General features: G+C 39.9%; 1 protein-coding gene across 1 annotated transcript in view; it reads right to left on the reverse strand.

The window, feature by feature from the left end:
* Positions 1-15,070, reverse strand: part of MTHFD1L (methylenetetrahydrofolate dehydrogenase (NADP+ dependent) 1 like) — a 150,426-nt gene that overhangs the window by 46,877 nt on the left and 88,479 nt on the right. Inside the window, exons 22-24 of the mRNA XM_063124539.1 lie at positions 13,804-13,845; positions 11,719-11,819; positions 10,383-10,560 (exon numbers count right to left, since the gene is read on the reverse strand). Coding sequence (XP_062980609.1) covers positions 10,383-10,560; positions 11,719-11,819; positions 13,804-13,845 — 321 coding nt within the window. The remainder of the gene's footprint in view (positions 1-10,382; positions 10,561-11,718; positions 11,820-13,803; positions 13,846-15,070) is intronic.

A 15,070-nucleotide genomic window follows, 5' to 3' on the forward strand; every position in this document is an offset into this window, starting at 1 on the left:
TCTAGAGAAGAGTGGAGCCCCCAGAGTACAGAAGCCGGTCATCCCTGATCTTACCCATGACCTTCAAGCTGTAACTCATATGCACAGAACACAGTCTTGAACCTGGTGTGAATGGCGGCAAGTAATACAGGAATAGATGATTAGCAAGGGTCTGTTGTCACAAAATGTTGCTGCCGCAGCCAAGACACCAATTTCTAACAACAGTAAATTTAAACGCTCTTTCCTGCCAAGCTACAATTCCCTTCCACATATCCCTGCTGTTTTCAGTTATGGAGTTGTATTTCATGCTGACACAACTGTTCAAACATGACCAAATAAGAAATAGCATAGCCAGTTGCTCCCTCTGTGGGGAGGGCTGAGCAGGATTTTTTTCCCTTTCCACAAGTTGTGTGAAGGTTTTTGCCTACTCCATACTTGAGGTTTTACAGGGGGGATGAATAAATAGGTCAATTTGTCAGCAGGATGTGCGGGAATTTGCTATCCCAGAATAAGGATGGTGACCACTCTGGCACCTTTTAGCTGATTGGCATAGCCAGAGCTCCTGCTCCTCACGAGTTTCACAGCTCATGTGTCTGGATATGGTATGCCTTTGGAGATCCTCCTGCCTCATCTACTAAGGGTTTTATGGCTCTGCGTGGGGATGATGTGGAGCGGTCTCCCCACACTCTCGAAGTGTTGTATAAGAAAGGGGACGGGTTACCCAACTCCTGGCTTAAGAGAGTGGCTCATCCTTAAACCAGGCAAGTAGCCTGGGATTAGTACATATTGATTCCTGCATTTTTCACATGCAGATCCAGTGAAGGGTTGAATCTCCCTTGTAGTTAAATAAAGAGGCCCTAGTTTATCCCAAGCTCTTTTGCCTGTGCTTTATTCCATGCTTCCTTATCCACTCGCAACTGTTCAAACATGACCAAATAAGCATCAATTACTGTACAAATGTAGAGCTACACTGGCAAGGCTGGGAAAAGGATTACACCACCCTTCCCCAACCTGGTGCCCCCAGACATTTTGGACTACAGCTCCCATTACCACTGATCATTGGCCATGCTGGCTGGGTCTCATGAGAGTTGTAGTCCAAAAAATCTGGAGGACACCAATTTGGGGAAAGCTGGATTTACTACCCCTGTTATTTGCACAAATGTTTATTCTGTGGATGCCCCTATCTGGCATATTAAAAAATGTGGGAAGGAACCCCTTTATTAAAAAAAAAGTGGTTTTTTTAAAAAACTTTAAGATCCATCCAGTTTTCTAGGAATCAATTCAGAGGGAAGGAGGAGTCTGAGCAGACTAGCAAGAAATAAGAGGTCAGAGCTTGATCTGATCCACAGGCAAAGTATCAGAGGTGCACAGAAAATTTATGAATACAGGAAAATAATATAACTCACAATGTATTTGTGGCTGTAAAATGCCAATCATATTTACATGTAAAGAAAGACCATTGAAATAGGTGCAACTGCCTTAGATTCAAAAGGCCGACTCTGAGTCACAACAAATAACATTTATAACTAGAGAGAAAATACAACAAAGAACTTTTAGGGAACCAACAGAGTGAATTTGGAATTGCTCCCCATTGGCTTAATTGTGTTACCAAATGCCAGTTCAAACAGGAAGGTCTTTTGTTGTTCAGGCTTTGATAGGCATCCAAGAAGAAGCAAGTTCTATGTATTCTACCAGCACACTACACAAGCACAGTGTTTGGAACTAGGCATAGAATTCAGTGTCTTGGGGGGGAAAACTTTTTTAAAATAAACAAGTTTCTAGTCCTTATGCATGTAAAAATAGTTTTGAAAACCATGCAAGCAAGGTCTAGGATGGCCATGTGCTCTCTTTTAGGGGACAGTCCTCTATTTGAAGTTGTCCTCCATTTAAAGGTCAGTTAGTTCAGTTCTCAAAGAGAGCCTTTTTGGTTGATGTCAACAATTGCCATGGGACAAAAGATACTTGTTTTAGTTTAATTTGCAAATCACCTCTAAATAAAAATCATAAGCTGCAGTGTGTGATGGACATGGACTAATTCATTTAAAAGAAAACAAATTGTTATTGAACATATGACCCAGTAATTAGAGTCAGACTGTACTGATTTAAAAAAATGCCAGTACATTTCATATCCACATGAACACACAGACAATTCTCAATTCTCTTTGCATTTTGTTTTTAAAGATATGGCAGCATCTGCCACTTTTTAAACAACATTATCAACTATGAAATTCAGTTCTAAGTAATCCAGCTGAATCTTTACTTAAGACCTCCTACCTTAACACTGCTCACAGACAATAATATTTTCACATATATAATATGTGAAAGAAAAAGTTTACATCCCATTGAAGTTACTTAAGCATACCAACATTTCTTTCTATTATGCCTGCAGGGATTTTCTGCATAGAATCAGCTAATGAGAAGTATCAATATAGCTACATTTAAATCACAACTGCTCTAGTAAAGTTGAGGTTTGACAGGTCTCTTGGTTGTAGAAAACATTCCAGAATTACAAAAACAAAAAAGCAACTGCAATTATGTTTACATGCTTCAAAATCATTCCTAATATAAGAAAATAAGAATATAAGAAACATGCTGGATCAGACAAAGTGTCCACCTAGTCCAGCACTCTGTTCACACAGTGGCCAACCAGATGTCAATACGAAATCCAGAAGCAGGACATGAGTGCAACAGCACTCTTCCCCCATGTTCCCAGTAACTGGTGTACATGGGCATTTATAGTAGCCATTGATAGCCTTCAGGAATTTGTCTAACCTCCTTTTAACACCATCCGAATTGGTGACCATCACTGCATCCTGTGGTAGCAAATTCCATAGTTTAATTATGTGCTGTGAAGTACTTCCCTTTATCTGTTCTGAATGTCCCACCAATCAGCTTCATGGGATGACCCCAGGGTTCTAGTATTTATAGTGAATCGTGACCAGAAATCAGGTGTGCTGCAGTTCAGAGGTGGAGAGCACTTCAGCCATCAGTGTCTTGTCAACCCATCACCCAGCCTGTGATAGTCACTGTCACATAGGTGAAAGTGACTGAAATGAAACCAATGCACAGCCTGCAAAGTTGACTTCCTAGAGTGGTACCTGCCCTGTCCTGGGACTTGGAAGCTTCTGGTTATGTACTACATCATCATACTAGAGCCCCTGGAGAAGCCTGCTATTTAAAATTTACTATGGTGATAAGTGTACATCCCAAAGGGCACTGGTCAAGTACCTCTACTTATACTAGCTATTCTGTCTTGTCACAAAGGACCAAAAAAACACTAGTAAGCATTTTCTATGTAGCTCAGTGTCTACTGATTATATTGGCCACCCATTATACTGGACAAAATGAAGTTGCCCAAATACGTCATTATGTAAACAGCACACTGTAAAAGATATCTGGACAAATTAAATCAATAGCATATATTTTAGTACACTCCCCATCCCTTTGAATGATCAAATACCAAACACGGAAAAAGTTATAAGTTACCATTTAATGTGGTTTGATGCAAATTTAAAACAGATGAACAGACATTTTCACTATTAATCCCTTAATTTAGGAAAGTGCGGTGTGATTTTAAAAGTTGCATAATATATTCATAACACAATACCAGGGACTTCCCCCCCAGTTCTAGGCAAACTATAGTATGAAATAATCAATGTAAGTTTATATTGAACATGACATGAGGTGCTATGTAGGTCAAATTACATGCATACTTGCCTGTGCCTCAGTAGCTCTGGTGCTACTCTGAGGAACAACAGATCCCTTCCAGTTTTGCTATGAAGCATTTAGCCTGACTAGACTGATAGTTTAAGAAAAACCTAACTCATATGCTTCTTCTCATGTGTATACAGAGGCCTGAAATGGGCTCATTCAATCTGTGCACAGAATTACACATTCAAGCTATGCACAGAATTTACCCCTTGGTAATTCTGAATCAATAACTGCAAAAAGTTGCAGTAACATACACAGTGACAGCCATATTAAGGAATATCAGATTTAAAGAACTGTCACTCCATTATTTTAGGGCCAAAAAAAATGCACAGGAGGATGAGATTATTCTTAATAACTCACCTTTATTTTAAAACTAGGGCTGGCTAACAAGCAGCCCAATCGGGGCCCCTGAGGGCATTTATTCTGGCCCTCGGCAGCCTTCATGAAGTGTAATCAATTTCTGCTTTAAAAACAGCGCTCAATTGCACTCAAAAAGAAAGGGAAAAGAAAAGGGAAAAACAAATCATAGACCTCACACTTTAATATAATTCCTCTCTCAGTTTTTGTATGTAGCATGGACATAATACTTGTAAGTAATACTATGGCTGAGATCATGGGACTAAAATTGTGAACCCCTTACTTGTAAATAGTGCTAAATTTATTTTGGAGCTTGTCCACTTGTGTGGTGGGCAATTTGTGTCACAAAGTATATTTCCATGGTTTATTTATTTATTTATTACATTTTTATACCGCCCAATAGCCGAAGCTCTCTGGGCGGTTCACAACCTCTGTCTAAAAAATGAATTGGCACTGCCTTAAACTGTCCATTCCTATTGAACAATGCTTAACAGGCATTTCAAGTATGCTTCATATTTATTATTTTTTGTAATTTTTACAACAGGTCAGTATCATCATCATTACAACCAATATCATAATGCACCTGGGTGGCTGAGAGAAACATTATATGTTTATCGGCACAGTGGGATTTGAATTGGGGGCTTATGGGCTCAGATTCTTAGCCACTACACGACATCTACTCTCAAATATGTTATTCTCTAGTACTTCTCATAGATTTCCTAGAGAATCAAGCCCTATTCAGGTGTTCTATATATGAGTAGAATAAACATATGCTAAGGGAGAATGTGGTAGCTGCCCTCTACTCGTGGATGGTGACTTTCTGAAGAGAGCCTCCTGTATCCATGGACACTCTCTGAACATTGTAAAACCAGTGTTCTAAATTGCATGGAGATCCTCCATGGATACAAGAAGCTCTCCTCTTCAGAAAGTCACTGACCATCAGTAAAGGAAAACAAACATGTGTGAGGAGGGGGCAGGGCTATCATGCTCTTCCTCCTCCCACATTTATTCTACTTAGATATAGGACACCTGAGTACGGCTTCAGTAGCAGGGACAACATTTACCCAATTAGAAAGTAGGCTTAATAAGAATATTGAATCTTCTCTCTCTGACTGTTGAGCCACATGTAGGCCCACATGATGTAAAGATTTATTACTACCCTGAAGGAAGTGAAATTCAAGGTAGGCAAGAGGGACGTAGGCTGAGTTTTGGTCCATGATTAATGTGTTTGCTTCAGCGGCAGACCTGATTTTTCATTGCAAGTGAACATGGCAATAACAGCAATTGGTTTTGAGAGCTGGTCATTAGCATTGTGGTAAAATGTCAGCACAAACTGAAAAAAACAAGTCTTGGGCCCACGTCCTGTTAGTAGATGCTTAGATGTTCTCCCTCTCTCTTTCCCTCTCTCCATGCCTCAACCTTGTGCACTCCCTTGCCATCCCTCCTCTGTTGGTGTCACCATGCATGCCAAACCAAGAGGACCTTACATTCTAGTTACTGTACAATCTCTCGTCTCAGCTGCGATCTTCTGTGCCTGGTGGAGGGAGCAAAGAAAAGACAAGGAAGCATGCATAGAAATCAGTGTGTGTGTGTGTATGGAACAATGCCTGAACAACCTCATATTGTGACCTGCTTTCAGAGTCACATGAATGTTCTCATATTAAAAGAAAAGAAAAGATTTAAAATAAGCCTCTCTGGACTTTATTTTTATCTTTAACATCATGGGAACAAGTATTTGGATTTAATATTTAGTTATACAGCTTAATTTAAAAACAAAAGAAAAAGTAAGAAAATTGTAAGATGGCTTTGAGCTTGGGGACCAGTCCTTCTTCATTTCTATACACACTGGGAGAAATAATAAATAACCATCTCTCAGCTAAATGAAGCCATCTATATCTTCCTCACATCTATGGTCAGGAACTCAGCCAAGACAAAACGCACAGTTCAAGGTGCTTTGGATTGATATGGCATGGTGCTAAAATAGCAGCTGACTCTGCACATTTCAGCTTTCATTTCTTTTCATTGTTGCTTTCCATTACCCTTTCATAAATCTGCTTGTAATTTTATCCTTCTCTTTTGGTTCCACAGGTTTGGAGGATGACAGGGTGATTCCTATACCCTAAGCACCTTCCTTAGATTTAGTTTCATAATGTATGGAAGAAAATGCTCACTAAGTTAAACTGTTACATGAATCCACACCTCCACCTGTGGTTAAAAGCAATCTATTTTCATCTCTCAATGTACAGCCACTTCTCAGCCTGTGCTTAAGAACATGAAAAGAATGGAAAATGTTTAACAAAAACAAATATTAAAAATGTTACACTGTCACGTGGGGTGGAGAAAGGTGAATGTAAGATAGGGACAAAGCTAGCTTTCAAATTCATCATTTTTTATTAAGGACAAAGCCTTTCCAGATTTTGTCTGAAAGAAAGTTGCATGGGAGAAGGGGTCATACACTCATCTCTATGTATGAATGCTTTCAAGGGTCATGCTGATAGTTGTGACTCCTGGGGGGCAGGGGGAGAAAACAGGGTGGCCATTGCTAATATGAAATGTTCTCAGTGTGTTCAATCTAAAAATAGCCTTCCTCTCTAGGATTGACCTCTGAAACAAAAATGGTTCTGCAACTTTGTAAAAGATGCCACCCATGCACAACTCTGATTGGCACGTGCCCATGCAACCACCTCCCCATGTACCTTGAAATACTTTTGCCCTAAAACAAAAATAATGTGTTTTTAAAAGTGATAAAGCAACAAATGAACAAGTATACATACACACAGCACTTAAAATTAAGTGCCTAAAGAGTTAAAGACCCACAGATGAACCGGCATTGTGTAAATGTCAGATGAAATGATGAAGCAAGGACACTAGGCTTGCTCCACAGCCAAGGGGCATGCTGCAAGTTCTCTTTTTATATTATGTCTGTCTTCACCCTATTGACTAGTTATTGTACGGGGCTATGGTCATTGTTTTTTGTACTTTGCTATATTAAAATAAGAATGATATAATTACGTCAAAATTTTCTGCCAGCAGAAATGTCATAGAACTGAATGGTATTTCAGCTGGAAGCATGCTTTGAGAAGCAGATCACTAAGCATGGATGCCTGGAAGGTGTGGATGGGGACATATATGTTTCCTTCTTTCCTCTCTCTGCCACCCTGCCCTGGTTATCTAAGTTTATTACTAATGAATGAGTCAGTTTATTTTGAGTAATAGTTCTCTGCTTCAACTTAAAGACTCATTCTTCATGAAAACTGAAACACTTGAAGGAAGTCTTCTTTGATAAGAGTGCTGATATGTTGATGCTCTCCATATGTATCCCAACTGATACTTTAAAAAAAACCCTATGAAATACAGATTGCCTCATACAGGATTCAAATAGCAGACTTTCTCCTCTCTAACAATGGAAAAGAAATAATAAACAGAACAGAGGCAAATAGTTTAATTGAGCACTTGTGTGAAGACAAACATTGTTAATATGGTAAACTTCTCAATGGTCTTCCCAAAGCTCCTTGTCGCCTGTCTGCATTTTTACAAAAATCCCTTGTGTAATTTCCAGTACCACAATTTATTTGTACATCTTTACCCCCTTTATTTCTTACTGTTTCAGCCCCTTGACAACTGATGTAATGCTTTTTACAATTTTCCAAGTCTCAAAATCAGTGGACTGTTGTTTCTTCACACCGCATTCCAACAATGCCAGAAATTAATTTGGACATACGTTTAAATTACTTATGTCAGATATCAAAGCATTTGTTAATCTATTGCTACATGCAAACTAAATATAATGGGAGGGGTCCCCCCCGCACCAAAGAGAGCAACTGCTGTGTTTTGGGGAAAAGGAAATTAAATTTAATCCTGACTGCTTAAAAACGAAATTATTTGAAAAAATCTGGCAAATAAACAAATGTTCAACATGTGCTTATTTCTTAATTATCTACTTATATCCTCTCCTCCTTGGAAAGCCAAGATTGGATTACATGCGTCTCACAGTAGTCTCCTATCTAGGCACACATCAGCTGTCTGTCTTTCCCACACACCAGCTCCTGCAAGCCCTATAATATCTGAAGGTCCCAGACTGATTATAGAGTTGGGGTAAGAAACAACCCAGTAGCTAATATCATCTAAGTCATATAAGTTAGCTATAGCAGCAAGAAGATAAACGTGCTGTGACTCTTCAGAGATTTATTACCTATATTCAGACATTTATCTAGCCTGAAAATGGGGAAGCCGTCTACAACATGGGGTGCAGCAACAGAATGGAGAAGACAGGATAGTAGCGTTCCTCTTTTCTCTCTACCCCAAAGATGAGCTGAGCATTCCTCAGCAATGCTCGCACAGAGGCCCTGTTTCCTGTTCCCACCCTTAGAGAGAGAGAGAGAGAGAAATCATGCAAACAATCATTGCTGTGGAGTACACAATCAGACATCCCTAACCTAGTGTCCTCCAGAAATGTTGGGACTACAGTCTCCATAATCTCCAGCCAGCCTCACCATTGCACTATAGGTTACAGTCAGGATAAAGAAGGGGCCGTATGTGAATGGAGAGCAGTTCCAAATACACATGGGTTTGTTGTTTTCTGCCAATCCCCCGCCCCCAGGTTCATCTCCACTGTAGCATCACATGTGCTTTGCTTCTGGAAGGTATCACAATATACACAGTGACTTCAGTCGCCCACTTTTGAACAAGTATCTGTTGTTAAATTTAACTCATATATAAAAGAATATTCCTTGAATGATAATGACAAAGGATTCAAGAGAAATGAAAGTTTTATTTCAAAACTCTGAAATAGGATAAAGAGCACTGCAACATTTTAAGCTGAACCACAGTATTTTGCTTATTAGAAATATATTTGTTGTGCTACACGTGAGTAAGGGTCTAGCATAACGGTTTGGGGCCAGGTTATTTGAAAGAATGCCTCCTCCCATATGTACCTGCCCGGACCTTAAGATCATCTACAGGGGCCCTTCTCTGTGAGCCCCTGCCAAAGGAAGTGAGGCAGGTGGCTACTAGGAGGAGGGCTTTCTCTGCTGTGGCACCCCGGCTGTGGAATGAGCTCCCCAGAGAGGAGCGCCTACACTGTACTCCTTTCGTCGCCAGCTGAAGACCTTTTTATTCTCTCAGTATTTTAACACTTAATCTTAACTTAAATTTAAATGTTACTGTTTTAACTCTGTATTTTAATCTTATATCAATTTTGCTGCGTGGTTTTATCCTGGTTGTGCTTTTTATACTGTATTTTGTATTTGTGCTTTTAACCTGTTGGTTGTTTTATTATGGTTTTAATTTTTGTGAACTGCCCAGAGAGCTTCGGCTATTGGGCGGTATAAAAATGTAATAAATAAATAAATAAATAAATAAATAAATTGGCTTTAAAGGCTTCACAAATCAGCTGTGTAAGCCGAACATAAAATATCAATGGAGAGTCACAGACCTTGATCATTAAACTTTCTCCAAGAGACTGGGTCGATTCCTTGTAATAGAAAACCATGGTTCCCTGCTACAGGACATAACCTGTTCCCACCTCATCCTCTTTTGCACACCAAAGGAGGAGATTGGAAGCTTCTACTTTAGATTTTAAACTAATTACATTTCCCCTGATGCCTGAACTTGGGGAACTGTGGTTTGCTTAAATTATGGTTTAAGAACTCAAGAAACCATGGGTTGAAACTGTGGTGCTGGCTTGTTCTCACTAATTGCAGTTTAAGCAAACCACATTTTAAGGATCTATGGTTACTTTAAAATTAGAAGCAATTTCTTCCTGGGATCCACGAAGAGGAGCAGAAAGGAGAGCCCAACGTCCAAAACTTGTGCACACTTCACATAGCAGGATGCATGGTTTCCCATTAGAGCCTGAACAGGACCTAGGTCTGTTACAAGTAAGTATAGCTGTATGTTTGAGAAAGAGCCCTTGGATCACATTTTGAAATGAAAGCTAGCCTATTCCGGCTTCTAAAATAGCAGCGGAGTGGAGTGACAGAGATCCAGTAATGCAGCTGACAGATCAGACATCATGACAGAACACAATTAAAAAATGATGGGTACAAAATTTGACTTCAAATCTTTTTTGGATCTGAAGGCTTTCAAAGGTTTTGTGTGTCCACATACACCCTGAAAAAGTATGTAGCTGAACAGTTGTAGAAATACATTTGGCAAAAACACAAGCAAGCATATAATCCCATCAGTAATAACATTGTATACTGCTAGGCATATTGACTGAATGGCTACCTGCATAACCGGATGCTATGTAGACAATTCAGCCCACCCACCCCAAGAACCGTACATCTTTTGCTTTGTTTTATGTCGCTTCAACATTACTCGTTACTCCATCTTACCTCTAAGTCGTACAGATACCTGAAGCTATTTGGCTGATTAGAAGCTCGTCTTACGGCCTGAGCCAATGCCACAGCTCCTCTGCCCCCATCTGACCAATGACTGGATGGCACTGCATCAAACGCTCCAGATTGTTTGGCAATTTCACAAACTAAAGCAATCTCAGCAGGAGAGTCCGTTCTGCCAACAAAATAGTCACTTCATTATTTTATTTATGACTTTATTCATCAGACAGACCTGCAAAGTGGTCCTCCTTACTAATGCATGTAGAAAAGGAGTGGGCAACTTGTGGCCTTCCAGATGTCAGGGATGCTTTAGGGTGGATTCCTGCATTGAGCAGGGGGTTGGACTCGATGGCCTTGTAGGCCCCTTCCAACTCTGCTATTCTATGATTCTATGTTTTGGACTGCAACTCTCATAAGCCTTAGCCAACATAGCTCAGCTAAGACTGATGCCAGTCAATGAGGGATGATGGGAGTTGTAGGCCAAAACATCCTTCTTCCCAGTGTAACCAGGGTCAGTAAGAGCTTGACCTGCTGAGCCTATCTTGAATATCTGCAGACTCACAAGTCTGAACTTGCAGACAATGACCTAGAATGCATGAAATGACAGCCCACCGTGGCTAAATGTACCTGTTGCATCAGGTGCCCATGGGTGACTTGTTGTGTCATGTTGTGCAAACCCAGGGGTTACTTGAAGGCTGTTTAACCCTCAAATAAACCATGGCTTGTTTTAGGGTTATTTGGGGTGTTGCTAACCCTCAAACAATCCCTACCGCCTGGGTTTACACAACATGGCAGGGTGGGTGTCTACCATGCAAAAATGGTGCCTGCAGGCATCCAACATTATGTGACAGCCCCTGTAGGTAAATTAAGACAAGGTCATGTGCAAAAAGGGCCAATGTGACTTCACTGTCTATTCACTTTGTTTCCTCCCCAAATCCCAACCTGCCTTTTTTAACATCTTGCTTGATGAGAAGATCTGAGGATCACAAAGGCTTGCACACTCTTTTGGGTGATCTTTTGGCTGGCCTAATAAAGGTATTGCAGCAACATTGATTCTGAACTGAAGGTGAACATTTCAGAATTATATATTTTTATCATATTTACAAATCTGTTAAATTAAACATAGTGGCTCGGATGAAGTATAAGGAGCTTAAAATAGGTGGCCTTCAAAGTCTCATTCCTTCTGTGATATCCAGTTTATGTTGATTAAAATTCTTAAATATAATTAATCAGTAAGAACTTGATTTCAGGAGATAAACAAAAGGGGGGGTATGCCCACATCTAAATTTATTGTCTGGGGTTATCATGTGAATAAAGTGACAAATAGTTTTACCTGAAAACATTTAGAGCCACTACAACAGGAACCCCAAATTGCTCGGCAATTTCAATTTGTTTCCGTAAGTTACTGCAACCATCAGATACCAGCTTGAGATTCTGCATGTGAAGGGAGAGAAAGCCAAAAGTAAATGGAAACTTTTAACAGTAATAAAAACTACTTTTTATTTATCACTGAATGCTAGGGCTTTAAAAAAGCCACGCAGAACAGTGCAGTGTATTTCTGTCCAACCACATTGTCAACAGCGTGGCAGAACCCCAATCCTACTAACCATGAAGGGGGTCCGTCAACCCCCCTGTCAAAACTCCATGTCTGTAGGTTAAGAAAAACAAAGCACTGAAGTTGTACAGGAGGCTACTGCCCAGCTTCTCCTACTCTAACCCACAGCTCCACCTAAAGGGTTTAAAGGGTAAACACAATTAAGTGAAGACATTTCTGCATAATCTTTCCTATGGGAAGATTCTTATCAATTTAGCCCATACCATAATTTATCCCATAGTTCAAGGAAGGTCAAATCCAGGACTGGAACATGAATCCCACTCTACTGAAATAATGTCAATTTTTCAAGTCAATTATGCCTGACACCCAAAACGAATTTTGGACACTGCTGATCTGGACATCTCAAAACCTTAACTTGTAGAACTGGCTAACCATGGCTGTAGATCGCACACACATCTGCAGCTGACATGGGGATGTTGGTGGTGAGTGAGGTTAATAGGGCAATTAGTTGGGTTGGGTTTTTTTTGGCTGCCTCTCACTTTCTTGGAAGTCCTACAAAAAAGGAGTCTACACAAACCCACACACACAGAGACTCCAACTCTTGGGATATTCTGAAGACTTCTGATCAAGGTCTTGGTGAGGTAAAAAAGAGAATGAGATGAGTGTTGGAACTGGAGGGGGAAGAGAAAGGACATTGTGACTGTGGAGATGGAGAAGAGAGAGGCTAGCAATGGAGAGAGTTTTGGGGGTGGGGGAGACAAGGGTATCACTGTATATTGTTGGTTCAAGTCACTCACTGGCAACACTATATATAGCGTATGCAAGGAATATCTGTAGCATGAGCTTTTGTGGGCAGGAAGTCTATTTCCACCCAAACCATGAAGTAATAAAAAGCACTGGTGAACTATAATGAGATACAGTGGAAGGGAAACAAAAATAAATGAACATAGTGAGACCTACAGATGGTACCATCCTGATTGCTGAAGCAAGAGACATGGAAACAAAGCAATGCAGATTAGCTAGAACATCAAAACAAGAATTCACATAGGCAGTGTTTCAATATCAAAAATAAACAATAGGTTTTGGTAAGAGGACCATCCATAATATCTAAATAATGAAAGATGATGCACAGTTCATTAATACCACAAAAATGAAGACTACAGAAACTCAGTAGTAGCACATGCCTTGTGGAACACACTCCCATGTATGGTTTGAGAGGCGAAAAACGTGTCGAGTTTTAGATGCCTCTTGAAAACACACCTGTTTACTCAGACTATCCCTGACCTGTAATTGCACTGCCTGTTATACTGTTTTTGTAACATTTTAATGTCTTCATTCATTTGTACTGTTTTACATTGGTTTTCATATACACACACACATACACACAGCATACACACCATTTAGAGATCTTATGATATTAAGTGGAATATAAGTAGTTGAAATAAATAAATAAATAATAAAAGGGCGTTGCTTTCTTGCAGCAAATCTATGTAAACTTCATAAGGTGACATATTTTCCTTTGCATTTAGTTCTCATAACAAATGGAAATTAATTTTAACTGCATAGTACTTGGTTGCATCTATTTCTTTTAATTTATATATTCATTTATATCCTGCTTCCTCAACCCAAATAGTATGCTCAGATGCAAGGAAGTAGCTAAGAGACTCAATTGAAACACTAAAAGAATACACAACAAAATTACTCATACAACAATGCAACACAAAACTCTGTTCAAGAGTCTAGTCTTTGTAGGTGCCAGGTTTAATTCCTGTCTTGCTTTATAAGCTGCAAAGTAACATCTACTGAGGGACACTTTTTCTTTCTTTTTAAAAAAGTTTTATGTCTGACAGGAAATGGCATTACCTCTTCTGTATATTCCTTCTTAAGAGGGGCACCAGCGGTTACCTGAAATCACAAAGAAGTAGTTAAACAATGCTTAGATAATTTAGATGCACTTCACAAGGTTGTTCCATGATCGTGAGTGTATGAGAACATGTTAAAAACTACTGTTTTGACACCTTTCTATAAGAAACAGACGCCAGCATTTTTACACATTTTTTAAAAATGTCAGCATTTAAACTTTTAACAGTAGAAATTTTGAAATGTCTCATTTCATAGAGTTTCTTTCAAAAACCACTGTATCCAAGTAAGCAGATGATCCTTGTGATGTGTTTTGACAACATCTAGTATTCTGCCAATTCAACAGTAACCAAACAATTCTAGATCCAGTTTCTGAGTTAGGTTTCGAACATCTGAAAATATAATCATTACATTAACTAAACTTTATTTCCATTTGAAAATGAAGTTACACTGTAGCAGGCTGTACTTTACCCATTATGCCAAAAATGTTTGCTATCCTATGTTTGCTTGGGCATTTGCAGAGGAGAAGGCCTTGCATGGAAGGGACTTAATCAGTGGAGGCTGGTGTTTCCAAATTCAGTGGGGGCAGTGAATCCACTTTGGGTTCCAGTCACAACCAATCAGAACCTGGAGCGGATTCACTGCCCCACTGACATTGGAGACACTGGCCCCCACTGGCCTTAATTCTTCTCTTACCCATAGCTTTGCCCTCAAAATCTCCCCTTCCCCCCTTCATGCTTGCCCCCTCTTCGGCAGAAGGCTATATGATGGGAGAGAACCTCAACTGGCAGAAAACATGGCCTGAGAAGAGAAGTTGTAGGGGACATTTAGCAAGTACGGATAAGGCATAAGCTCTCTCACTTTTCCCCTGCAAATGTGTCTCTCCCCCACCCACCCGCACACTCATGTCATTCAGGTTCTTCTGGAACTGGAATAACAGGCCCAAGGAACATGTTCTCCCAGCCTCATTTAACCATGGTTAAGGATTCATTTTTCAAGTTGAACATCAAGGATCTATAACATTCTCATCACAGTTTAGAAATCAATCTGGAACCCATACTAATTATCATTTTAACACTTTTTGAAAATAACTGTTCCTAACCAATGCCCCAATGCCAGATCTGGTCAGCTTACCACCACTGTCTCGCTTTAAACTAGACTTTTCCAACCTGGTGCCCTCAAAATGTTTTGGATTACAAGTCCCAGGTTTCCTGATCATTGGCCATGCTTACAAGAGTTGATGGGAGTTGAAGTCCAAAACACCGGCAGG

The sequence above is a fragment of the Elgaria multicarinata genome, chromosome 4 (assembly GCF_023053635.1).
Source record: "Elgaria multicarinata webbii isolate HBS135686 ecotype San Diego chromosome 4, rElgMul1.1.pri, whole genome shotgun sequence".
NCBI lineage: Eukaryota > Metazoa > Chordata > Lepidosauria > Squamata > Anguidae > Elgaria > Elgaria multicarinata.